General features: G+C 39.6%; 1 protein-coding gene across 1 annotated transcript in view; it reads right to left on the bottom strand.

Annotated features, from left to right (window-relative positions):
• LOC140713676 (acidic amino acid decarboxylase GADL1-like) overlaps window positions 1–26,382 on the bottom strand; it is a 66,447-nt gene that overhangs the window by 6,005 nt on the left and 34,060 nt on the right. The window contains exons 9-14 of the mRNA XM_073024057.1: window positions 24,795–24,911; window positions 23,934–23,998; window positions 20,929–21,010; window positions 18,977–19,176; window positions 14,243–14,294; window positions 12,935–13,024 (exon numbers count right to left, since the gene is read on the bottom strand). Coding sequence (XP_072880158.1) covers window positions 12,935–13,024; window positions 14,243–14,294; window positions 18,977–19,176; window positions 20,929–21,010; window positions 23,934–23,998; window positions 24,795–24,911 — 606 coding nt within the window. The remainder of the gene's footprint in view (window positions 1–12,934; window positions 13,025–14,242; window positions 14,295–18,976; window positions 19,177–20,928; window positions 21,011–23,933; window positions 23,999–24,794; window positions 24,912–26,382) is intronic.

Here is a 26,382-nt window from a genome sequence, read left to right as displayed (position 1 = left end):
TGTGGTTGTCACAGATACCACATGAAATGTCAGATTCATTACAGTATTGTTCTCAGATTGAATAACTGTACAGTGACAGCCATTAAAAAGGAGTCACAGTGCCATTGTTGTGTCAATTATTACACCACAGTGCTGTTTACTGTGAATGCTGCATCCTATCAATATCCACACGGAAATTGAGAATGAAATTAAATTAATTACAAGTGGCAGAGTTACCTAGAATTTCCAACATGGATAGTTTTTGAATAGTTATTTGTAGGATTTATAGTAGTAATTTTGATTGGGCTTAACACATGTCTATATTTATTATGACTGAAGACTATATTTATCACTGAACCATGACAGTAAAATTTAAAGTACTTAGGTCAATTCATCTTTTAACAATCAGCTGGCAAAACTCCACTCAGCGAAAGTTAGAAATGTTTAGTAAACCAAAAATTGCGGTAATAGGATGGGGTTGTAAATCGATGTTCAGTACCGCAGAGATAATATCAAAAATATCTTTCCAATATTTTTTCAAAAGCGGACATGACCAAAACATATGGGTTAAAGACACGATTTCCAATTGACATCTGTCACAAATAGGGTTTATATGAGAATAAAAATGAGCTAATTTATCCTTGGACATATGGGCCCTATGTACAACCTTAAATTGTATTAATGAATGTTTGGCACATATAGATGATGTATTAATTAATTGAAGAATTCTATCCCAATTCTCAATAGGAATAATAAGATTAAGCTCTCTTTCCCAATCATTTTTGGTCTTATCAAGGGGCACTGAATGTATCTTCATAATTATATTATAAAGTTTTGATATAAGCCCTTTTTGAAAAGGGTTTAATTCAAACAAACTCTCCAAAATATCTGAAGACACAAAATTTGGAAACGTAGGAAGTACCGTACTTAAAAAATGCCTAACCTGTAAGTATCTAAAAAAATGAAATCTAGGCAAATTATATTTATTAGATAATTGCTCAAAAGACATAAAACAATTGTCCGAAAATAAATCAGAAAATCTTAATAAACCCTTAGTTTTCCAAGCCAAAAAAGCTTGATCCGATGATGGACTCACTTCATTTATCTCCTTCCGCCTGTCGAATGATTGCTTTTCTCACTTTGATGGCTAGAAGATCTATTTTGTTGAATTGGAAGGAAATTAATCCTCCCACTGTATTTCATTGGCTTTCTCAAACTATGTTATGTTTAAATTTAGAAAAAATTAGAAGTGGTGTATTCGATACTTCTATTAAATTTGAAAAGATATGGAGACCATTTATTCAATATTTTCATATGATGTAATACGACCCTGTTCCAAGCTTATTGGTTTTTTCAGCTTTAATCGTATTTATGTTGAGAGGATCGGAGTTGACGACATTGATGTTTATGTATTCTTGTGAGATATTATAAACAGCCCTTTTTTTTCTCTTTTTTAGTTTTTCTTTTTTTTTTCTTTTTTTGCTTCCTTTTTTTTCTTAGATATTAGATCAGTAGGTTAGTCAATTTTGCATATATATATATTTTTTCTTTTTTTATATTATATATTATGAAATATCTAGATTTACCTTGTTCATATATATACTATATGGTTCATGTTTCAGGAAAACTTATTTATACTGTATTCATTGCTTATGTATTCTTTCATGTGTAATGGGAATTTGTATGTTTGTAATCCCTTTATTAATATATCAATTGTATTTTGTTCATAATATTATTAATACTAATAAAAAGATTGAAAAAGAAAGAAAGAAAGAAAGAAAAAGAAATGTTTAGTGAAAAACACTAGTCATTCCCATTCACCACGTCACAATGTGTGAAATACCTGGATGTATTTAACAACTCTCCATTTTCTACCCGGAGAAGAGTATCATATTGTCAAAATTCCATGTTGTATTGAACAACTCTTCTTACCCCCACCAACTCCAAACTGCTGTCAACTCCAGAAATGTATGTTTCCCCTTGACATTAGGACTGAACATGAAAGCTGGTATTAGATTAGTTCTAGGTTAGTTTCAAATGCTCACAGTAACATCCATCACCAGTAGCAAACCATACCCTGGTCTGGCCTCATTTACATTGCTGTGTTGATTGTGCAACATTCTAAAGGGTTGGATAACAATGCCAGATGTTATTACCATTATGTGAGTCTTGCTCTGAATGCTAAGATTTCCCCAGCTTGGACAAAGAAATATTCATTGCTAGTTAGAAATTGTTCTAGCATGCTTTTCCATACCAAGGTTGCAGTGCAAGTAGTCATGATTTAGCATGGTGGAGTTTTATCCAAAAGAATAGGTTTCAGGATGTGGCATTATTTTTCCCCTACTAAATGCAATAAGGCTGTACTAACAGTAAATCATGTTTCTTTAACCCAAGGGTGATGTTTATATAAAGCAACTTGGTGTCTACAGCTAAACAGGGCACATGGGGGATCTCATCCTGAGAGTATGGAAAATGGAAAACAGTCAAGTGTTAACTGTTGGTCAAAAAGTTCCTTTTGGCATCTATTATTCCTAATGTTTTTCTTTTATAACATACATGTTCATTCACGCCTGTTTCTTGTACGCCATTCGTGTTTATATTAGCGTCAGTGTGATATGCATTACAAATTAGATTTGAACAATATAATGTTCACCCAGGAACTTTCTACACTAAATACATGATCTACGTCATACATCCAAGCATGCAGTAACATAAAGTACATAAAGCAAGCTTTTCACTGTGAGAAAAGTAAACCAATACCAATATATCTGAAATATAAGAGATACTTACACTCCAATGTAAAAATATAATATTTACTAAAGTGGGAATAATAATTTATTTATTTATTAAAACACGGGACCTTCCCATCCTTGTGAGCCATACAGCCCAGCAAACCAGCTTAATCGTGGGACAATTTACAATGACCAATTAACCTGCCAACCAGTAAATCTTCGGACTGTGGGAGGAAACCCACATGGAGATGGCGAGGACGTACAAACTCCTTACAGACAGCGGCAGGAATTGAACCCGGGTCGCTGGTACTGTAAAGCGTTGTACTAACCTCTATGCTACCATGCCACCCCCATGGTAAATTCAAGAAGGAAAATAAATAGTTCAATAAAACTTTAAAACCATCATTTAGCAGTGAGTATAAGACTACTGATTTGTCTTCCTGACAGTGGTATTGGACCTGATTATTAATTAGAATGCCACTGATTAAACAATGCAACAATAAATGCAAAAGTATAATAAAAAGGAAACATTTTACATTATAGAATCATAACGTAATTTATCTGCTTTCAAAGTTGTGCAATTATGAATACAGCTGTACTGCATGTTTGCCCTTTTACACACTGAAGGCTACAGACGTCATGCTACAGATTTGATAAGCGGTATTAACCCGAAACCTTAACTGTTTCTCTTTCCACAGATGCTGCCTGACCTGGTCAACACTTTTCCACTGCTAAAATTGGAAATAAGTATATTCAAGGTGGGGTTCAGTTCCAGTTCCTTGTTATTTTTAAAAACAAGCCAGTCTCTCACAAGAAACCACACACACAATTTGAGGATTTAGCTTTGGCCCAAACTCGTTGGGAAAATGTGTGGTAAGAATCGTGTCAGTGATAATCCGTTGTTTCATGTCCAATGTCAGTGACACCAAGAAACTGCTTCCGTGGAGCCAGATACAAATGAGAGTTACTGTACCATCACTGCTAGCGTCTCCACTGTCAGCTCGCCAACTATCTCAAGGGAGGTTGGAATGGTTCCCAGAAATAAGTAACATGCTGAGGTTTGCACCAGGCACTGCTAGATCATATGCAGGAATCTGCATGTAGGTAATTCAACTGCCAAACAATACAACATCTGTACAAATGATGCTGTAGATTTTCCTGTCTCTGATCAGTATTTTGTTTAAGCAAAGATTTGTAATGCTTTGACTTGGATATGTCAAGACGATGAAAATTGTTCCATGGGTTTGTAATTAGAAATCTTTTTTTTAAATGGAAACTGGCCCAGAATTTCTTACAGAGCATGGTGCCTGGTGTGTCATGAATTAGATTTAAGTTCACTCCTTAGCTCCAACAAATGTTGATGTATATTCTGTGACAAATGAGAATTAGTAACGTCTGTGCAGTTTCCAAGTCCTCCTGAAAGCTGGCCTCAATAGTCTCATCTCCTTGGCTCTTGAGATTTAAGATAGGGCGTATGACAGAGAAAGCAGGTCAATTACAATCAAAGTTGATCCAGAAGGAGAAATAGAGTATGAAGCATGAAGTAAGAGAGAAAACTGTGGCAGTTTTATTAAATGCTACATTTTGAAAACCTGGTGGAGACCAGCCCCCAACACATTCTGGGCCTCTCAGGCTGAGTATCATATATTGATGAAATGAAATATCTGTACTGCCTATCTGGTGCAAGGACATTTGTGGTACAAATACAACAAGTTCTTGACACTCATGGGGTAGTTGACAGGTAAGCTTAAGTATCTGAGAAAGGTTCGAGGCAAAATGGTGCAAATCTACCACTAAGTAATTCCTCACACACAACGAATTACTCTGCTACAGCCACCGTCTTGCGTCTGGGTCAGGAAGTCACATCTCAAGTCACACACCCAAGCCATGTGTACTGAGAGAGCGTAGAACTGTTAAATGTGCCTCCTTTCAAATGAGCCTCATTTGTCTCTTCTGCTGAGTATAAAAGATCCATGTCTCCACTCTCTCTGCTCTTTTAACTGATATTTATCCTTCAAACGACGTTACTGAAAATAGCCTAAAGTTGGTAATGGATATGGGTAAAAAAGACGAATCAGCCAGGATCTCACTGAACGGTAGAATGTGCCCGAGGGACCAAATAGCCTATTCCTTCCTGTAAGTTCCTAAAAATAGATTTATTAGTTTTTATCATATCACTCTTTGTCTAAACTTTGGCTGCTTACTTCCTAAGTTACAGTTGTGGCTCTCACTTTAAAGCTTAATTTAAACTGAGTAGTCCTGCAACGTGAAAAGTGTTCTCTTCCTGAAAAAACAAAATGGAGAAACTACTTTGCTCCTTTAGAGTCATAGAACACAGCTGCACCAGAACAGGCCCTTCAGCCCATCTAGTCCATGCCAAGCTATTATTCAGCCTTGTCCCACTAACCTGCACCCAGACCATAGCCTTCCATACCCCACCCTTCCATGTACCTATCCAAATTTCTTTTCATTCCTGAATTCAAACGCAGACTCCACTCTGCTGGCAGCTCGTTCCACACCCTCATCAGCCTCTGAGTGAAGAAGATCCCCTTCATGTTCCCCTTAAACATTTCACTTTTCATCCTTAACCCATGACCTCCAGCTATAATCTCCTCCAACCTCAGTGGGAAAAAAGCCTCTTTGCATTTACCCAATCTATATCCCTCAAAATATATATCTTTGGTCTACACTACTTTGTGTTACATAATTGCCTTAATATCTAACAACGATGCTCAGGTGATACAGTATGGATTCAAAATACCAAAAAAAAGGATTCAAGAGTTATGAGATTATGTGTAGACATTAACTCAAACAAGAACCAGTCTTCAGTTGTTAATGTAAACTGTTAGCGGTAATCAGTTTAAAACATAAAACAATGGGGTTAGGCTAATTGGCCTTTACCTAACCAGGTAATAAGTTATTTTGGGCCCACGGTGACAGAGTTCATGGAAGCTTGCAAATCAGACTGGCATTGCCACTATGCACATCAAAAAGGGTCACAGGTATATTTTACCTATCAATAGTGATATACTCAGAGTCAGGCTTGACAACACTAACTTTGGGCATCTGGGTTCTTGGTCTTCAGAAGCCTTTAGACTGTCCTGTGGATAGTTTATCTTAGCAAAGATATTTGAACGTTCAGGAGGAGCCTCCTATTGTAGGTTTGTAACTCAACGGAAGCATTGTTGGACTCAAAATATTTAAAGTCAATATTTGAAGTCAATTTAACTATTAAAATTCTATCGAATCACTCTTAAAAATGTGATGTATTTTGAATTTGGGAGATTCTACCAATGTACTCTCCAGAGAATGGCATCTTGTCATGATGAATGAAGTTTGATTTATAATGTTTTCCCCAATTTTATTTAAAAGTCATCAGTTTGAAATATTAACTCCATTTCCGTCTCTACAAAGGCTGCCTAACCTGCTGAGTATTTTCAACATCTTCTGTTTTTTTAAAACTATCTTTCTATGTAAAGCCATAATTTAGAATTTTAAAAATTCATCATTTTCAGTTAAACACGGGAACAGGCCATTCGGCCCACAATGTTGTGCTGAACCAGATAAAAGGCAAATCAAAACTGCCCGAACACTAATCCCTCCTACCTACACCACACCCATATCCCTCCATCTTCCTTACATCCATCTGCCTTCTAAACATCTCTTAAAAGCCTCTAATGTATTTGCCCCTACCACCATACCAGGCAGTGCATTCCAGGCATCCACCACTCTCTGAGTAAAAAAACTTACCCCTCACATCTCCTTTCAACCTGTCGCCCCTCACCTTCAATGCATGCCCTCTGCTATCAGATATTTCAACTATGGAAAACTGATCCTCTCTGTCCACTCTATCCATGCTTCTCATAATCTTGCGAAATAATCAGATCAGATATAATCATAATCAAAATAATCATAATCAGATCTCCCCTCAGCCTCCACTGCCCCAAAGAAAACAACCCAAGTTTGTTGTAGTTGAGTGGCTCGCCGGCTGGCTCATTAGCTTGGAGACGTTTCATTACCCAGCGAGGCAACTTCATCTGTGCAACTTCGAATCTTACAAGCCACTCAACAACAATATCCTCAACCTGAGCTACAAATCTTTCCCAACATCTTAAAAACCCAAGTTTATCTAGCCTCTCATGATAGCACATGCAGGCAGCATCCTGGTAAGCCTCTTCTGCGCCCTCTCCAAAGTCTCAATTACTAAATATGATCCAGCAGCAACAGTGCCTAATTTGCTGTGTTTTTACGGAGTGGTTTGAAGCAACAAAGGTTGAAGTCCCTCACCACAAACTCTAAATGAGAGATGAATTTTATTCTAGGGGACGGCAGTTGCATGTGTTCACCATAAGAAGAATCTCGACAGAAATTGCAATAAAAGTTAAACATCATTAAATATTTGTAATCACTTCCTAATGAAGCCAATTCTCTTGTGTATCAGTGCATTGTGTTCTCTTGCAGTTATACACTCAGAGGCCTCTTTATTAGGTACACCTGCTCATTTATGCAAATAACCAATCATGTGACAGCAACTCAGTGCATAAAAGCACACAGACACGGTCAAGAGGTTCAGTTGTTGTTCAGACCAAACATCAGAATGGGGAAGAAATTTGATCCAAGTGACTTTAACTGTAGAATGACTGTTGGTGCCAGGTTTGAGTATCTCAGAAACTGCTGATCTCCTGGGATTGCAACATATAACAGAGAATGGTGCGAAAAACAAAAGTGAGCGGCAGTTTTGTGGGCAAAAATGCCTTATTAATGAGAGAGGTCAGAGGAGAATTGCCAGTCTGGTTCAACTTGACAGGAAGGTGATAATAACTCAAACATCTATGTATTATAAAAACGGTGTACAGAAGAATATCCCTGAACGCACAAAATATTGAACCTTGAAATGGACATGAACTTGAAGTGAAAATCATGAACATACACTCAGCAGCCAGTTTATTAGGTACAGATGGTACTCAATAAAGTAGCCACAAATAATGCACTATCTAATTATAGGATCATTTGGCATTATCACATTACACAGTGTCCACTGTTGGCTCTTGCCAACTGAGCCATATTGCCTGAGATCAAATGTGCCTTTCAAATCTTAAGTATAGGGGTTGTGAACCTCAAGTTAATTGGTACTCATTTAAAAGCTGAAAAATGCTCAGTAATTTTTGTTGTTGCTTAAAAACATCATTATACTTTGGAAAAAGAACTGTTATTAGGTAAATTGGCACTTGTACATTTCAAATGAAGAGATGAAATGCATTTTAGGAAATTGCTCAGAAGAGAATATTATTTTCCTCCCCTCCCCTTGCTCATACTTATCCACTTCCATGCACTCATCTAGATTGCCTTGTACCTAACAGCACACTGAACATTAAGGACCCCCACCAGCCAGGACATGACCTGTTCTCATTGTTACCGTCAGGAACCAAGTACAGGAATCTGAAGGCAACACGCTCAATGATTCAGGAATGGCTTCATCCGATTTCTGAATGGACATTGAACCCATGAATGCTACCTCACTACTTTTTTATTTCTGTTTTTGCACTACCTATTTAACTACTTACTGCAATTCACGTTTTTTTCTATTGCCTTGCATGGCTGTCGCAAAGACAACCAATTTCATGACATAAATTAAACCTGCTTCTGATTCTGGCGTGTTTTCCAATCTCCACAATAACTGAATATTAATAATAATAACTGAACTGATTGACAGCTATACCAGCAGCTTTGAAAGGAAAGAAATGCACAGAACTGTAGACGCTGGAATCCGGAGCAACACAAACTGCTTGAGGAACTCGAGCCTCGCCACATCAACAGATCTTCAAAAGACGATGCCTCAACAAGGTGACATCTGATTTCTAAATGGACAATGAACCCAAGACACTTTTTTAATTTTCTATGTATGTATAAATCCACGCATTGCAATGTACCACTGTCGCAAACTTCACAATGATATTAAATCTGACTCCGTCTCCGGATCCCAGATAGAAGCTTCCCAGGTGCCAGGATGAGGGATGTCTCAGATCAGGTGACAACATTCTCTGAGGGGAGGGAGGGTGAACAGCCAGTAGTCTTGGTACACATTTTCAGTGAGAAAGGTAGGATGAAGAGCAAATATAGGGAGCTCGGTAGGAGGCTAAAAGAAGGACCACAAGGTAACAGTCTCTTGATTGCAGCCTGTGCCGCACAGGACAGTACAGGTAAGAATAGGATGTTGATGTTGTGGGTTGAAACCCTGCATCAAGATGTACAATTGAGAACAGAAGACCACAACGTTATGGAGGTACCATAATACTGTCCAGGAGGACAGAGTAATACTCAAGGCCACTACAGTACTTGAAATCCAATTCAATGTTGAAGGACCAGAACGATAAAAAGACAAGATGAGTATGGATAATGACAGCAGTCCTGGGAGGACCACCAGCAAAATCTATGGAAATCACAGCAATCCTGTAAGATCATTTATGAGGTTACAGAGTACCTGGAGGCATATGATAAGATAGGCTGAACTCAGCATGATTTCCTTAAAGGAAAATCCTGCCTGACAAACCTATTGCAATTTTTTGAGGAAATTACAAGTAGGCTAGACAAGGGAGATGCAGTGGACGTTATGTATTTGGATTTTCAGAAAGCCTTTGACAAGGTGCCACACATGAGGCTGCTAAACAAGATAAGAGCCCATGGAATTATGGAAAAGTTACATACGTAGATAGAGCGTTGGCTGATTGGCAGGAAACAGAGAGTGGGTATAAAGAGATCCCATTCTGGTTGGCTGCCGGTTACCAGTGGTGTTCCACAAGGGTCCACGTTGGGGCCACTTCTTTTTACATTGTATATCAGCGATTTGGATTATGGAATAGATGGCTTTGTGGCTAAGATTGCTTATGATACAAAGATAGGTGGAGGGGCCGGTAGTGCTGAGGAAACAGAGAGTCTGCAGAGAGACTTGGATAGATTGAAAGAAAGGGCAAAGAAGTGGCAAATGAAATACAATGTTGGAAAGTGTATGGTCATGCACTTTGGTACAAGAAATAAACAGGCAGACCATTATTTAAATAGGGAGAGAATTCAAAGTTCTGAGATGCAATGGGACTTGGGAGTCCTCATGCAGGATACCCTTAAGGTTAACCTCCAGGTTGAGTCAGTGGTGAAGAAGGAGAATGCAATGTTGGCATTCATTTCTCATTCATATAAGAGCAGGGATGTGTTGTTGAGGGTCTATAAAGCACAGGTAAGACCTCACTTGGAATAGTATGTGCAGTTTTGGGCTCCTAATTTAAGAAAGGATGTGCTGACGTTGGGGAGGGTTCAGAGAAGATTCACTAGAATGATTCTGGGAATGAGAGGGTTAATATATGAGGAACGTTTGTTTGCTCTTGGACTGTACTCCTTGGAGTTTAGAAGAATGAGGGGGGACTTCATAGAAACATTTTGATGTCAAAAGGCATGGACAGAGTGGATGTGGCAAAGTTGTTTCCCATGGTGGGGGAGTCTAGTATGAGAGGGCATGACTTAAGGATTGAAGAGCACCCATTCAGAACAGAGATGTGAAGAAATTTTTTTAGCCAGAGGGTGGTGAATCTGTGGAATTTGTTGCCACGGGCGGCAGTGGAGGCCAAGTGATTAGGTGTATTTAAGGCAGAGATTGATAGGTATCTGTGTAGTCAGGGCATCAAAGGTTATGGTGAGAAGGCGGGGGAGTGGGATTAAATGGAAGAATGGATCAGCTCATGAAAAAATGGCAGACCAGACTCGATGGGCTGAATGGCCAGCTTCTGCTCCTTTGTCTTATGGTCTCTATAACCGTAGTGCTGGCAGCCTCAGTAATAAAGCAGGTCCACAGTAATACCACAGAACTACAGTGTTCACAACTTATACAAAGTACACATCTCTGACACATCATTGCCATGAGCTTTTAGACCAAATGCAATCCAAATTCCAATCATTAATTGTTCTTACATGGACTTGGGCAGAAATCCCATTGGGTTGTGGGGTTGGATGAGACCCATGAAGAGTCACAAGATCCATGAGAAATGAAAAACAAACGTGAAAGAAAACACACTTTCAGACTTCCATAGATGCTACCTGATCTGCTGAGTTCCTCCAGCATTTTGTATGCGTTGCTTTGGATTTCCAGCTCCTGCAGATTTCCTCATGTTGCTGTTCTTTTTTTAATATAACCAAGACTCATCATCGCCATCTGCTGGTATTGTAGCTCTTCAACCAGCAAACCAAGACCAGTCAGATCGCTCAAGGCTGGGGTTGAGAAGTATTGTGTACCAGTACACCTAATTAAAATGATGATCTGACTGAGCCTGTGTAAACTTTAAGGGGTGATCTCAGGAAGTCCCCAAACCTCCCGTTAATTCCTGAAGGGCCCCAGCTTTTCCTCTATGTCACCCACAGTTTCAATTGATTTTTCTAATGCTATGTAGATTATTGTTGTGAGGGTATTGTGAAGTTGGAGTGAAGTGGAGCAGAGCTGAGGTGGTAGAGAATGATGTTGAAGAGGCAGAGAGAAAGGGAGATCAGGGGAGGGAGGTGTGTTAGATGGAAGGGTGATGATGTTGGGGTGGAGAGAAGGAGGTAGGAAAGAAAATGAGGAGTAGTGGGGTGATGAAGAGATAAAAGGAAAGCCAGATCAGGTGGAAGAGGTGAAGGTGAGGTGATTAGGTGGAGAGGATAGGGCAGTCCAGTGGAGGTGAGGAAGAGGGATGAGGTGAGGGGAATTAATTTTGAAGGGGCCAACAAAAAAGAGATTAGATGGAAGGTGGGGTTGAGGATAGATGGGGTGGATGGAAATGGGAGGTATGAATGATGGAGTTTGGTGGTTGGATGGAAATTGGGGGGAGTTGAGCTGGAGGGGCTACGGTAGAAGGGTGAAACATGATGGGGTTGAGGGAGAGCAGGGACGAGGTCAAAGGACGTGAGATAGAGAGGCTGAGAACAAGGAACCTGAAATGAAAGATGAGTGGGGTAGTGAGGTTGGAGGGTGAGTTAGTTGGAACAGGGATGCGGAGGAGGTGGGTGAGGAGCATTCAGCCTTTGCAGGATGTGCCATTTACATGGCTTTAGCCCATTTTTTAAGGTCAGCAGCTTGTTTTATTTATAATTTTAACCATAAAGAACTCATCTAGAATATACTGTATATCAACTTGAAAACAAGATTTCTATTATTGGCTGTAACAATTTTTAAGACTTGCGGGTATTAACAGCTACATTGTCGGCTGCCTTTGACCACCATCACAGGTCTCTTGTGGCTAAGGTTGTTCTCACAGGATTTTCTGAAATATGGGTTGGTCTCTGGGAGAGACCTCACAGGATAGATAATATCTGGAGGAGCCTGAACATTTGAAGCAGTGTTCAATGAGATGTAACACACATCTGGATACTCATGCAGTAGCAGATCTCCACAACACTTGTGACACCCACTTCATCATTACCTAGGGGTCCTATCTTTTGCAGGACCCAGGCTGTCCAGCCTGGTGCAAAGGGCTCGTCTTAACTGGGTTTTCCTCCAATGCAACGCTTAACTGTGTGGCAGGTCATCTACAATGTCTTAGGTCACATAACTTACAGAATTTTGCAGTGGCAAGTCCTTGAACAAAGCTTTGCTGTCCATTAGACTTCTTAAAGCTTCCAGTTTAAGCATGTCAGCATCTAAGCATCTTGTGCATTTTTATTGGGCTACTCAACTTTGTCTCCTAAAAATTCGTTTCTAGAGTATGAAGGACAGAACAGCAAAGCTTATAACATGTTTTAGCTGGATTCCTCTCGATGGTTTCCAATTGACAACCTCGAAATAGATAGCTTGTATTAGAGAAAGTAGAAAAGAAGGTCCAGTTCACTCACAATTATGGAGGTAATTTTGGCCATGAGCTGGATCAGGGCCACCCATTAAATACGTATTGCAGTTTTTGTTCCCATTAAGTTGAATTGAAATGAAGGTCAGTGATGATAAATAAGAGGCAACTAATCTGATATGATCTATTTTATACTACCTGCTGCTTAAATGCACTCTGTTTTCACTCTGATATCTCTAAGTCACTGGAGTCAATGTTTTCTGAAACCCCTTTGTGCAAAGAAGCCAATCTGGCCAATCAAATTCTTTGAAGACGCTGCCACTTTAACAGCCCCACCTCACATGAAATTATGCCAACCTTGGTATTTATGATATATATTAAATTAAGGTCTAGAAGACTTGATTATGCATAGCCACTTACGCTGTGAAGTTTCTTCCAGAAATCCTGGTCCTTGGGGACACTCCTAAGACTAGGTGGTATGTACCAAAAGCAGACGTTTGTGTATTCCGGCTAAAGGTGCAACAGGATAAATATGAAGTGAGTGATTTGTTCAGCAACAAAGCATAATATTTTTTAAAAAATAAAAAACATAATATTTAATAATATTCAAGGTGTTTTTTAAATCGCACAAATAGGTCTTAATACCTTAGGAATATCCCAAACCTCATGAATAAAGACCATTTGGAAACAGAAGAAAAGCTTCAATGTTCCTTTGGGCTTTTGAGTTGTTATGTTATTTCAAAGATATTTATCTCCATGCAATTAGATTGAGAAAATGTCCTTCCCAAATCACATGAGCATACATTTTACTTTGTTAAAAATTCCCTTCTTCCTAAAGAGGCGATTAAATTAGATCTACAGTAGTTTATACTCATAAAAATGAAGATGGCCACCATAGCTTAACCCAGCCGGCATCAATGGAAAGTAAGGTTGGGGGTGGGGGGGATGTTTCATGGGCAGCTGAACAATGCTATATTTCTTACTGACTGATTTAATTTTAAATAACCCACTCAAAGTTTGAGCAAGCTACCATGGCCAAGCTAAAATAGTGCAGTCAAGGTTTCTGTCCCTACCAGGTGATAACACACCAAAACCCAGCCCTGTAACCAGTAATAGTCACCAGAAGATGCTTAGGAGCGGAGGGATGCTTTATTCAGTTTCCCTTCCACTGCACCTCCTCATTCCAGCTCCTTAAGTCCTTAGTGAGCTAAGGGTTCTCCTCAATTTCAGGTTGGCCTCTAACAATTTCTGAAATGAGAGCAATAATTGCAGGAAAGCGAGGCAGTGCAACAAGTAAGAGCTGCTACTACACGGCTCCAGTAACCTGGGTTCAGTCTTGACCTTGTGATCTGTCTGTGCAGTTTGCTTGTTTAACCTGTGATTGGGCAGATTTCCCTTCCCCCCCCCCCCCCCATGTTTCCTCCCACATTATCAACACAGACAGCATGGTAAATTGAGATTACTGCAAGTTTCCCCAAGAATGTACGTTTGTAGATAGTGGTGGAAAGTTGGCGGGGGAGTTGTGGTGGGAAGAGCTGATGTTAAATTAGTTGAGGAGGTGAGATTCCTCTGGAAGCTGGCATAGACTTGATAGGATGAATGACCACTGGTGTGGTCAGGAAATATACAAATAGTTACTTTCCTAAACAGAGATAAATTAGTAATAGCTCCTTGGGGACAATTTCCACAGGAGAAATCAAAGTTGAGGATTAGAATAACATTGCCTACCTCCAAAATCAACCTGAATTCATTCCTCTTCTTAATTTCATCAGCCAAGTACCTTCAAAAAGAATCAAATTATTATTTTCCAGGGTTAAAATGTATCACTATTAGCATACTGACATTAGTCTGCACTTGCAAATATCATACACAAGAGAAATCTCAGCTAGTCCAGTACCAGATCAAAACAGAAATTGATCTATTAATGGAATCTCCTATACTCATTTTGCAGGCCAGAATTCTCAATGGCAGCCTCTATGTTCCAACCTATTCTGATCTAGTGCAAATTGTTCCTTAGCTCTACCTTTCCAGGCTCACAACTGGTACTCAAAAGATTTATCGCAAACTTTGCAAAAACTATCACAATTTAAATTAAAAGGACGCAGGTATATGCACTTTAGACATTTAAACTACCAGTTTCATAAATGTGGAAGTCTTACTGTGTAGTTCCCAACACCCAAGGTGAATATTAAAACTAACAAATCTTTTCATTGACCACACAGATGCAGGCTCAACTTGTGAAATGAATCTGCCTTGCTAACTCTAATACTGCATTCAACTTTGTATCACATCAAGAGTTGCAGAGCCCTTTTCAAACTGTCCACTTATAATTACCACTTATTTTTTTTAAATGGCATACTGGAAAAAATACTGTCACATTTAACAGTGATGCCCATGCAAGAACATCGTTTGGATATTAAGAAAGAAAATGACTTGTATTTACATAGTATGTTTCACAGGAGGTCACAAAACTTTCTCATCAATTACATATTTTGAAGGGGCTCACTGCTATAAACCTGTATTAGTTTACATAATGCAAGGCCTCATACACAGTAATGGTGACTAGATACTGGTCAAAGGAAACACAAGGACTACGACACTACAGAAAATGCTGCTGCTCTCTGCATAATAGGGCCAGGAATTGTTTGCACTCGCTGAAAGAGCCCATCTACGAGACTGCACTTTCGTTATGGACCTTCAGTTTATTATATTCAAGTCAGCAAAGAGAGGGTTGGGTCCACAACCTACTGACTCCTATTACGAAGGCAACAACTAACCTTTTGGTTGCTGGATGCCACGCAGTTTTCACTGCTCACAATTTTCACCTGCTAAGTCGATGCTCTGCTCCTGTCGTTCATCAGTAAGACTTCCTTGATTTGCCTTCCCTACCTTCTGCTCCTGTGTGTTTTCTGCAGAGAGGCACCCACGTTCCATGCTGCAGCTTTCTGCAATTTTTCTCCATTTAAATAATACGCCATTGAAACAATACCCTACTCTTTTGCTCCTACTTCCACAGTAAACAGTTTCCTGTATTCCCAGATCATACTGCATATGCCAACTTCTTGCTCACTCATTTATTTCATCAATACCTCTAAATTCTGTGTACCCTCATTACAACTTGTCTTATTGTCTGTTTTTGTGCCATCCACAAATCTGGTTACTTCGTTCCTCTTCAATAGATGTTGCAAATAGTTGTTGTTCTAGCATTGATCCCTTGAGTAGCTCACTGGTCAAAGGTTGCCAACCTAAAAATGAATACCCTATCCCTACGCACTGCTAGTCAATCATCTGTCCATGTCAATATGTTATCTCAGGCATCATGCATTCTGAGACACAGCCTTTTGGCAGGTATCTTCTGTTAGTCCAAACACGATCTATCTACCAGCTCCCCTCTATCTACCCCTGTCAAGACATCCTCAAAAATTCTAAATTTGCAAGGCACAATATCCTCTCCACTGCAACACTAATTCTGCTCAACTGGAGTATGATTTTCTAAACGTGCTGCTATAAATTCCTTAATAATTGATTCCAACAATCTTCCAACTACAGGTGTTAAACTAATTGGCCTAAGTTACCCACTTTAGTTTACATATTATAAAATTATACATAATGTATCCAATATCCCAACGCCACTTCTTTTATGATCCTGTCCTGCCTAGGGAACTTGCTAGCCCCATCAATTCAAATAACACCAATTTTGAGTAATAGCAATCATTCACTCCTGAACGTCCTCCACTAGTCTTGAAATCCTACTCTGAAATTAGACAAACTGATCCATTATTATCAGTGTCCTCGCCCAAACCCAGCACTGAAATCCAAATTATACTCAGTTTATTCCAATGCATAGGTCACAGTTTTTACATACCTGACACCAGGTTCCCAAAATAGACAACCTACCAAAAGAAAACCAGCAGATGCTGGAAATCCAAGCACCCCCCCCCCCAACACACACACACACACACACACACACACACACACACACACACACACACACACACACACACACACACACACACACACACACACACACACAATGCTGTAGGAACTCAGCAGGTCAAGCAGCACCTATGGAAATGTTAGAAAATGTCAGATGTACTCTTTTTCCATAGATGGGGGGGGGGGGGGTGCGGTGTGTGGTGTGTGTGTGTGTGTGTGTGTGTGTGTGTGTGTTGCTTGAATCAACCACGAGCTCTGTAATGGAAAGAGGTTATCAAGCAGGCAGAATAAGCAACTCAAATACATTCTCAAAGTTTTTCTATAAAGTGTAACACTTCACCTAACCTGTGAGAATGCCAATGAGCACTTAAAATAGCAGATGGCTTTGAGAGCTATGGGTCCTTGTTGAGAGTCCTCTAATCCCAAGGCAAAGTAAGAGCAGCATTGAAGGATTACAGCACAACTAGAAGACCCATAACATTATGGAGGTACAATAATACTGTCCAGGAGGACAGAGTAATACTCAAGGCCACAAATCCAATTCAATGTTGAATTGCTATGATCTTTTAGACCAAATGCAATCCAAACTTCAATCACTTTTTGTTTTTACTAGATATCTGCTTTACTTTCTTTGATTTTTTTAACTCTTTCATCTTTTTATAATCTCATCCTTACATATTTTCTAAATACTTTATATTTGATATCTATCATGCGCATATTCCCCTCTCTACCTGTAACACCAACTATTTGCTTTCATCCTCTGATAAACAAACACCACTGGTGCTTTGGAAAGTACCCTCAGTCTCTTTCAACACCCAACTGAATTCCAATTGCAAATATGATTTTAATGCTGACTTCAATGTGCTGCTTGAAAAGACTGTTGAATAAAGTCATGACTAACTCAAAAAGGAATTGAAGGAGGAGGAAAAATTATACAAGGCTGTGAAAAAAAGAGCAGAGGTGTCTGACTAACGAAATAGCCTTTTCAAAGTGCTGACACAGATCCAATAGCAAAACAGCCTTCTGTATTTTCATGATTCAAAAAGTTTAAGTAGGTCACTTCCCCTTGGATCCCATTCCCCCTCCCTTTCTTCTATTGTCCACTCTCCTTTCCTATTAGATTCCTTCCTCTCCAGCCTTTGACCTTTCTCACCCACCTGGCTTCACCTCTCACCTTCCAGCTAGCCTCCCTCCCCGCCCCCAGCCTTTGTATTCTGGCATCTTCCCTCTTGGTCCTGAAGAAAAGCTGAAGCATTGACTGTTTACTCTCTTCCACAAAGACTGCGTGACCTACTGAGTTTCTCCAGCATTTTGTGCATGTTGCTAGATAGTTTTAGTATCACAGTGAGGAAAGCTACACATCTCATGTTGGTACTTTTTCTCTAAACAAGGTTCAAATGATAGCTCTGACAGGGGTCCTCCATTTGAAACATTAACTGTCCCTCCTTCTGCAGATGCTGCCAATGCTGAGTGCTGAGTGTTTCCAGCATTTTCTGGTTCAGGTTTTCAGTGCTTACAGACGTAATGCCCTGGTAAAGGTCTCACTGCTAACGTTATAGGGCGTTTCATGTAATGGCCTTTCTGTAGAAGCAGTGTCTGGGTTACTGTGGGAGGAAAAGGATGCTTAGGAGTGAGGGCCACCCCAGTCAGGAGGGTGGGATGGGGAGAAGGTTCTAGAGAAGGCTGGGGGAGCGGCTTTGTGATTGACATGGTGTGGGTTTTTGTCCTTCTTCGGCAGGAGATGAACAGAGAAAATGCTGGAGAGAGCCAGTCGTAGGATTCCATCCAGTGGGGAAATGCGATTCAGTGGAGCCCAGGCACAGAGGTCAGCCAAGGATCAGTGAATGTGGCTTTTGGAAGATTTGAGCTCCAACATGTGCACATTTGACTGTTTAATTATAATGGACCCCTTTTTGGGTTTTTTTTCCTCTCCTTTTGTTTCTAACTCTTCAGTTAATGTTCACAAATATACTTTTTTATAGTTGTATGCAGTGTGCGATCTGACTATTTCATGCCGACGGATGACTGAAGGGCAATAAATCACACAGCATTCACACAGACCGGGGTTCCGGTGGGTGAGACATCACAACCCCACCGATCTGGCAGGACCAGAGTCGTGTACTCCCTAGATGTACAAAGCCGGAGAAAGGTGGGTTCTTGGCACAGAATCCAGCAGTTGTCAGCAAGAGGCTAACCAGCTGCATTTCCAGAGATGCCCAGTAAAAGGGGGCTTCAGCGATATTAGATCGTTCAAAGGAAGTATGTATTCCAACAAGGCCAGAATTGGAAAGCTCTGGACTAGACTGAAATGCACCTTCTCCAATTGTTCCTCACCTTTTACGACTACACTGACATAATGGCCAAAAGGATCAACTTTTGTGCTGAGTGATTCTATGCAGAGTTATGTTTTGCATTCAAGACCTCTGAAGTCTGGCAGAGTGCCACATGTGTGCATGAATCAGTAACACAATTCCCTATCAAGTCACACTGGTCGCTCCAGTTCAGCTACCGTGGTTAGTGTCTTACCTGGCGGATGCAAAAGCACGATTGACCCTTTCCTCCAGTCCACTTGACCCAACAGCCTTCCAAGTTAGCCAGAATTTGAACGAATCAGCCCTCCGGCTGCACTGGATTGACTTGTCACCTTTATCATATTCAACATTATAAAACTTATCCTGTTGGAATAGGTACATGGCCTGGGCACAGTGGCATTTGTCTATCAAGCCCTGTAAAAGAGAGAAGAGTACTATTGGTTATTTTACTGAAAAATTCAGTGCACCTGAGAACACTCCAGCATCTTACCAACTCCAAAGTTTATAGGTGCTCTGCTGGTTGTTACTTTGCCCAACTGTATACTTGTATCTAGAGTACGAATCCTTCACACTTCACCCTAGTTCCATTTGGTTTTCCTAATCTATTCATTGGCCATCAGGGCAGATAAAATCTTATCAGCCTTTTGCCAATGTTCGAAAGTTGTATCTGCTGGTCCCCAGCACCAAAACATAATCAGAGATTCCAGAAGTAAGTTTTTATTCTACTTTAATTTAAAACCAATGTTCCATCCCTATTGTCATTCTTATCTTATTATGCCATAAATTGTTTTTTTTATTGCAAGCAATTTGAATCAGTTCTGTGAACATTGTCAAGCTAAACAATAAATCAAGGCTGACAGGATGGAGCAGTTCCTGTACTTACTTAACTCATCTCAGCTGGAGGCCAGAACAGAGAACGTGATAGAGAACTTCCAACAAATATGCTTTGTTGCAGAGAACAAAGCCTGAGAGATTTTTTACTTATATTCATTTGAAACCAACTCATGCTGGCTGTTATAAAAGGAAGGAATCGCATTGGCAAGTGTACACCTACACTGCTTGGAAACGCCCACAATGAGAACTCTAGAAAACTGGGTGTGAATGTCAAGAAGTAATTGTAAAAGGACAAAAAGGAAAGAATGAACACAAAGACCACAATGATTTTATTCTTTAAGTGAAAACAGAACACTTCTTTTTTAAATACTAACTTGCAAGATGTTTCCAAACTCTTTACAATTTATTTAATTCGCATCTGATTGAGCCTGGCATGAGTTCAAGATACAACCAATGTCAACCTGCTCACTTTACAAATACCTTCGGCATGTGTCTGAACTTACCAGTCTATGGCATCGCTGATTCAAGTTAGCATCAAGTTCATGGTTAAAATTTAATTGTCAAATAATAGAACTAATGTTATGGTTGAAATTAAACTAATATGTATTCCCTATCTCAATCTTGCACAATTTATCTTTTGGATAATATTGGCACGCTTGCATTTTACTGTGCGTATAGTTCAGGTGGGTTAAGATGTGGCTTTATTTCATGCTCACGTTTCAACAGATACCATGCAGACTCGAAGGGCCGAATGGCCTACTCCTGCACCTATTTTCCATGCACAATTGATGAAAATCCAGTGGCCATGGGAAGGAATGGACTTCCTTCCTCCCTAGCACACGCAGCCTCACCTGAACCCTGTATATATATTAAACTTCACACTTGATAATTGGAGGGGAGGGGGGGGGGGGAAGAAAGAGATTGACAAAATTTGAAGTTAATGATACCAGAATTTCCCAGCATCTGGAATGACTCAAACGGGAAACACGATACACTCCATGATCAGTGATGAAGTTCCACAATTTATTGTCGCTGTTCCCTACATGACTTCTCCTTACCTTACAATAGCTGCTAAAATACCAAATGTAATGGAAAAACTCACCAACAGTTACTAAGCATTTAATATGCAACTGTTTTGTACAATTATGTGAAAGTTAAGGAAATCTGAACTGTGAATCTTAGCTCTTTTCACATGAAAGAAATCTGATGCTTTCAAAAATATTTGACAACTAAAGGTATTTGTCAGCTTTCTCAAAATTCCCTTAGGGCTGCACTGAGTTTCAGATGCTTTTGTTCGACTTCTGACTGATGCAAATGTTAAAGAATACATACGGTGTTGTCCTTCAGAAGAAATGCACAGCACTGGATACCAGCCATCAGCATCTTGTGTGGATTCCACGCAACTGAATCTGCCCTAAAGGGTGGGGATAAAGAAAGTGTTTCAATACAGAGGGAATAAAAGCTCTGCTCCTGCAAGGCACAGCCTAGACTGGGCTGGAACCTTGCGAGTAGATCACTCTTCCAGCAACTTGAAAAATGGTAACATTCTCACCATTGTTTTCAAATTCCCTTCTTGTCTCTGCAATATTCTCTAGTCCCACAATCACATATCTGTGTATTCTCACAATTTTCCCATCCCAAGTTTAACAATCTATCATTATAACTTCCTACAGTTACATTTCTCGGTATTCTTACAACTTTAACAATCTATCGTTATATCTAAACCTTCAACTCTTCCCCTCTCTGACAGCTTCTCTGAACTTTCCTGATGTTCCTGACAGGGATTGGTGTTCTATTTCTACTCCATAATACTCATTTTCAGGTATCTCAGAATGTTTTACTACAAACATTTGCAGATTAAGTGTGCTATAATAAATGCAAAATGGTACTAGAAGAAGTTAGTCAGATTTTGTGCAAGGGAGATGGATGGAACTATGGATTTGAACTGTCAGCCGATGCAAGGTCTCAACCAAAATGTGAAATATCCCTTTCTCTCCATAGATGCTGCCTGACCCGGTGTTCCTCCAATAGCTTGTTTTGTGCTCTAAATCCTAGCATCTACAACCTCTTGCGTCTCCATTTGATGATTGTGTTTCAGTGGGGCATTTGGAAGGGTGGGTGAAGTTGAGAGAGAAAGCCAAGGCTAGAAGGTTAATGGAGGTGAGGGAGAATGAACATGTAGAGATTAAAGTTGTTAAGAAGGAAGATTTGTCAATGGGGATTTGATAGCTTGGATGGAAAAGACATCATAGAATCTAGATAGATAATAACAACCTATTTACAGAGAGAGCATTTTTCATACAGATGACATAGTCCAAAGTGCTTTACAATGGGATAAAATGCAAACATAAAAGTAAAAGACAAAATGTTCTTAGTTAAAAGCATGGTTAAATAAATAGGCTTTGAACTGGCATTTAAATGTGTCAACTGAGTCTACATCCCTTATAGAGCAAACACGAAGAAATCTGCAGATGCTGGAAATTCAAACAACACACACAAAATGCCAGTGGAACACAGCAGGCCAGGCAGCATCTATAAGGAGAAGCACAGTCGACGTTTCGGGCCGAGACCCTTCGTCAGGACTAACTGAAAGGAGAGATAGTAAGATAGTAATTCTTTCAAATCTCTTACTATCTTTCCTTTCAGTTAGTCCTGACGAAGGGTCTCGGCCCGAAACGTCGACAGTGCTTCTCCTTATAGATGCTGCCTGGCCTGCTGTGTTCCACCGGCATTTTGTGTGTGTTGTCTACTTCCCTTATAGTTTTAGATTTAGAGATCCGCAGTTTGGGAGCATAGTTCAAAAAAGCTGACTTGCCAATTTTATTTTGAGGAAGATTGTTTCAGATTGATGGCAGAAGAAGACCAGAGTGCTCGAGCAGGATTGTAAAAGGAAGTAATTCTGTGATGTAGGGCTTTAAAAGCAAGTAAGAGAACTTTAAAATCAATGCTAAAAGATACAGGAAGCCAATGCAAAGTGGTTAGGACAGGAGTGATATGCTCCCTCATCCTGGTTTAAATTAAAAGTTCTGAATGTGTTTAAGTTTGTCAATAGATTGTCATGGAAGGCCAGAGAAAAGTTCATTGCAGTAATCCAGTCTATTCAATATAAAGGCATGACTCATTTTTTCAACATCATTACATGTCAGTATTTCTTAATATTGTCAATATTTCTTAAGTGTACAAATGCTACTCTGGTCACTTAATGTGGGATTTAAAATTCAAATCAAATTAACTACTGAGGTAAATCTTAGAAAACAATTAAATGGAAGGAACAGAAATAGAAAAAGGCTAAACGGCTCAAACCTTTGTCATTCATTAAGTAATGCTATGCTTTCAATGCATCTCCACTTAGTGTTCATATCTCTATACACCATGATCCCCTAAGTGTACAGACAATATTGAATAGATCCTACAACTAGGAACACATTAACTCCGTGGGATTCAGAATTCCAAAGACTTAGAATGTAGAGAAAAGGAATTTCCCCTCATCCCAGCCCTAAATAGACAAACTCTGTGACCCCTAGTTCTAGATATCCATCGTGGAGAAATAGCCTCACACCATCTCCCATGTCAAGTTTTCAAAGAAACATCCTGATGAAGGGTCTCAGCCCAAAACATCGACAGTTTATTCCTCTTCATAGATGCTGCCTGACCTGCTGAGTTCTGTGTGTGTTGCCCTAAAATTTCAAAGCCTTTTTACACCCGTTATTTTACTGATCTTCTGAGAATATAGGGCCTTACTATCCAATGCCTCCATGATCAATGAAATGAATGCTGGTTGTAGCCTATGATTCCACTAGACAATACCCTCCATTGCCATTTAGCAACACACAGAGAGAATGTTCTGTCCATCCAGTGAAGTTCATGGAGATAAAGTGGAAAAAAGAAGACAAGTAGTGTCCAACTCAATAAAATTCTAATAATTTATATTCAATTGACAAACATACTAAGTGTGCAATATGCAAGATAAAAAAGTCATTGACCTGAAACATTGACTTTCATTATTTAATACATTTTTGTCCTTATTAAAGATTTCTACCATCCGCAGTTTTTTATTCAATTTCTGTAGTAAATACACATAATAGCTGAGTTTGGAAAAGTAGAGAGGACAGAAGTTAATCATCTGATTCTGGTCAAATCAGCAATTTCAAAAGCTGACTTCATCAAACTTTGTTCTCAGTGAGGATCAATTCCTTTGTGGCACTTTGCAAGAGAAAAACAAATCATAAAAAAATCAAAGTTTGTGCACTTACAGGCAAAATGCCCAAACCACTGCTTTGCATGACAGAGATCAGTTATAACGTTTAGAAGTGATGGAATACCCACTTTGTATTTACCTGTGGATACCATTCAAAAGAGAACGATGTTTCCTGGATATCAGTGCACTGCCTCCCCACGATGCCTTGAAGAAAACAAAGGAATATCAGTTAAAAAGCGACGTAAACACACGCATTTTAAGGTGAATGTTTCCTGATAAGACCTAACCCAGATTACTGATTTACACCACATTATTGCTGATGATGCAGACAGATTAAAAGAAGCTACAGCTTTCAATTTATTCCCACTTATCAATCCAGTTTTTACATACTCCTGAAACACATACTAATATTTAACACAGAATTATGTTATTGTTCTTGTTGTTGCTGAAAGAGTGAACACTTTGGAACAAATCTGCCCATTACTGGTAGCATCTGCATCATTTCCTTTAAATATTTGGCAAAATATACACGTCTGTTGCACGACTTGCGTGAAGACATGTGCATTTTCCACACTAGTGAAATCTTCATTGACCTGTAACTGAAAGCTGTTGGTATCCAAAATTATGAACAAAATAAATCCAATTTGAAGGAAAAGTATGAAGTCATCCGATCTCATGAGCACATAAATGTCTTCATGGTTGGAAAAGGCACGTCTACCAAACCTGTTTCTATCCATGGCTATGAAATTTATTAACTGGCACACTTCTGAAGTAAAAAATCAACTAGCTCTATTAACTTATTTGAAAGCTCCAGTGTTTCTTTGCAGCACTAGCTACTTCCAGAAGAATAGCTCCTGCTTCTTCTTTCCCACAGCCTCATAGTAACTAATTGAGATCACAAGACAAATCATGGGAAATAGTACTTTGTTATCGTTCTTACAAAAACAGCTCACATGGAAGTTTGTAGATTTTTTAGCTATTAAATATGTTTAATGCTCACATCAACGTGGAACCAGATTCCATGAGTTTCACAGATGTCTGCAATCTCATTCAAAGGGTCAAATGCTCCCAGTACCGTTGTCCCTGCCGTGGCCATGACTATAAAGGGCAAAGCCTCCTGTTGAAAAGATTACAGGGAAAAACATCTTAGTTCAGGAGGTTAGGTTGTTCAAAGTGAAAATACAGCCTTGCATTTACAACATATAGTGTTAAAATGGCCCTTATTTTCCACGGAGATTGTGGTAGCATATAAATGGTTTTCCAGTTGATTAGGTTAAACTGCTTTCCTCTGTCAGCAATGCACTGCGGATTACAGAAGAAATCCTGTGAAATCTCAAGGTCAGCTTCTATTAACAACATCTCAAAAGGCATCTCACATATAATTACTGCAAACTACCCTCTTCCTTTGTGCTGAAGTGAACACAGCAAAAAGATTTATACCTGGAAGACTACATAAAACAACAAGAGATAATCACAAAATAATCATCTATAATATCAGTGCTAGGTAACTTCTGGCATTTTATTAAAAGGAAAATTTCAGGCCAGGAGATGACAACTACAAATTACTGAACAAGGATTTCCTTGAAGCAATGACCCTTATTTTGCCATAACTTCTAGCGTAACGCTTCACAGATCTGGGTGTAAGTTAGGAGTTCAATTCCTGTTGCTACCTGTATGAAGTTTGTGGGTTCTCCCTGTGACAGCGTGGACTTCGTCTATGTGCTCCTGTTTCCCGCCCCCCCCCCCCCCCCACACTGCAAAGGCATAAAGTTAGGCTTAGTGAGGCTATGTTAGCAAGGCGACAGCTGCAAGCTGCCCCCATCACAATCCTTGGACTGTATTGGTCACTGACGCAAACGATGCTTTTCACCATACATGTTAATGTTTGGATGTACACGTGACAAATAAAGCTAATCTGTTAGCATGAACTCATTTGTGGAGTCTTATCACAGGGTTGGCGCTGGGGCAGAGAGAAGCCTCTTAAGCATACATTTCATTCTAGCAGTGCAGAGTCCCATCATGAAAAGAAATCCTAGCCTACCTTAATAAAAAGAAAATGATATATCCTTTTGTTTAAACTCCTAACCAGGTTACATAAGAGTGACCCAAGTCATAATTATGGGAACACTAAAAAGACAATTACAAACTTTTATAATTATATTTTACATTCTCATCATAAACCACAATCTCCACTGTGCCGAGCTCCACCCTTGACTATAAATCGAAATGTATCGGGGGGCAGTGCATGAAGGCACAGGAGCCTTTTCCTCTGAACAAAGTAATTGGTTATAATTCCCAAATCCAGCTATACAAATGTCTGTAAACATTCACGTTAAGTAATGATCATGTTTGTGAATGCACTTTTTGTGATTACTTGCAGTGATGATGTGCATTCACAACCAGAACTGTACAAGGGAGACACGAGATCACAGAAGCTGGAATCTAGAGCAAAAATGAGCTGCTGGAGGAACATTGTGGGTTAGGCAGCAATTTGGAGGAAAACTGAGCATTGACATTTTGGGTCAAGTCACCTCATCTGGCTGAGTTCCTCCAGCAGATTACTATTTGGTTTCTGAATTGTATAAGAC

The sequence above is a fragment of the Hemitrygon akajei genome, chromosome 20, assembly GCF_048418815.1.
Source record: "Hemitrygon akajei chromosome 20, sHemAka1.3, whole genome shotgun sequence".
Lineage (NCBI taxonomy): Eukaryota > Metazoa > Chordata > Chondrichthyes > Myliobatiformes > Dasyatidae > Hemitrygon > Hemitrygon akajei.
Note: the sequence above shows the minus strand (reverse complement) of the source record. Positions and strands in the feature narration are given on the sequence as shown.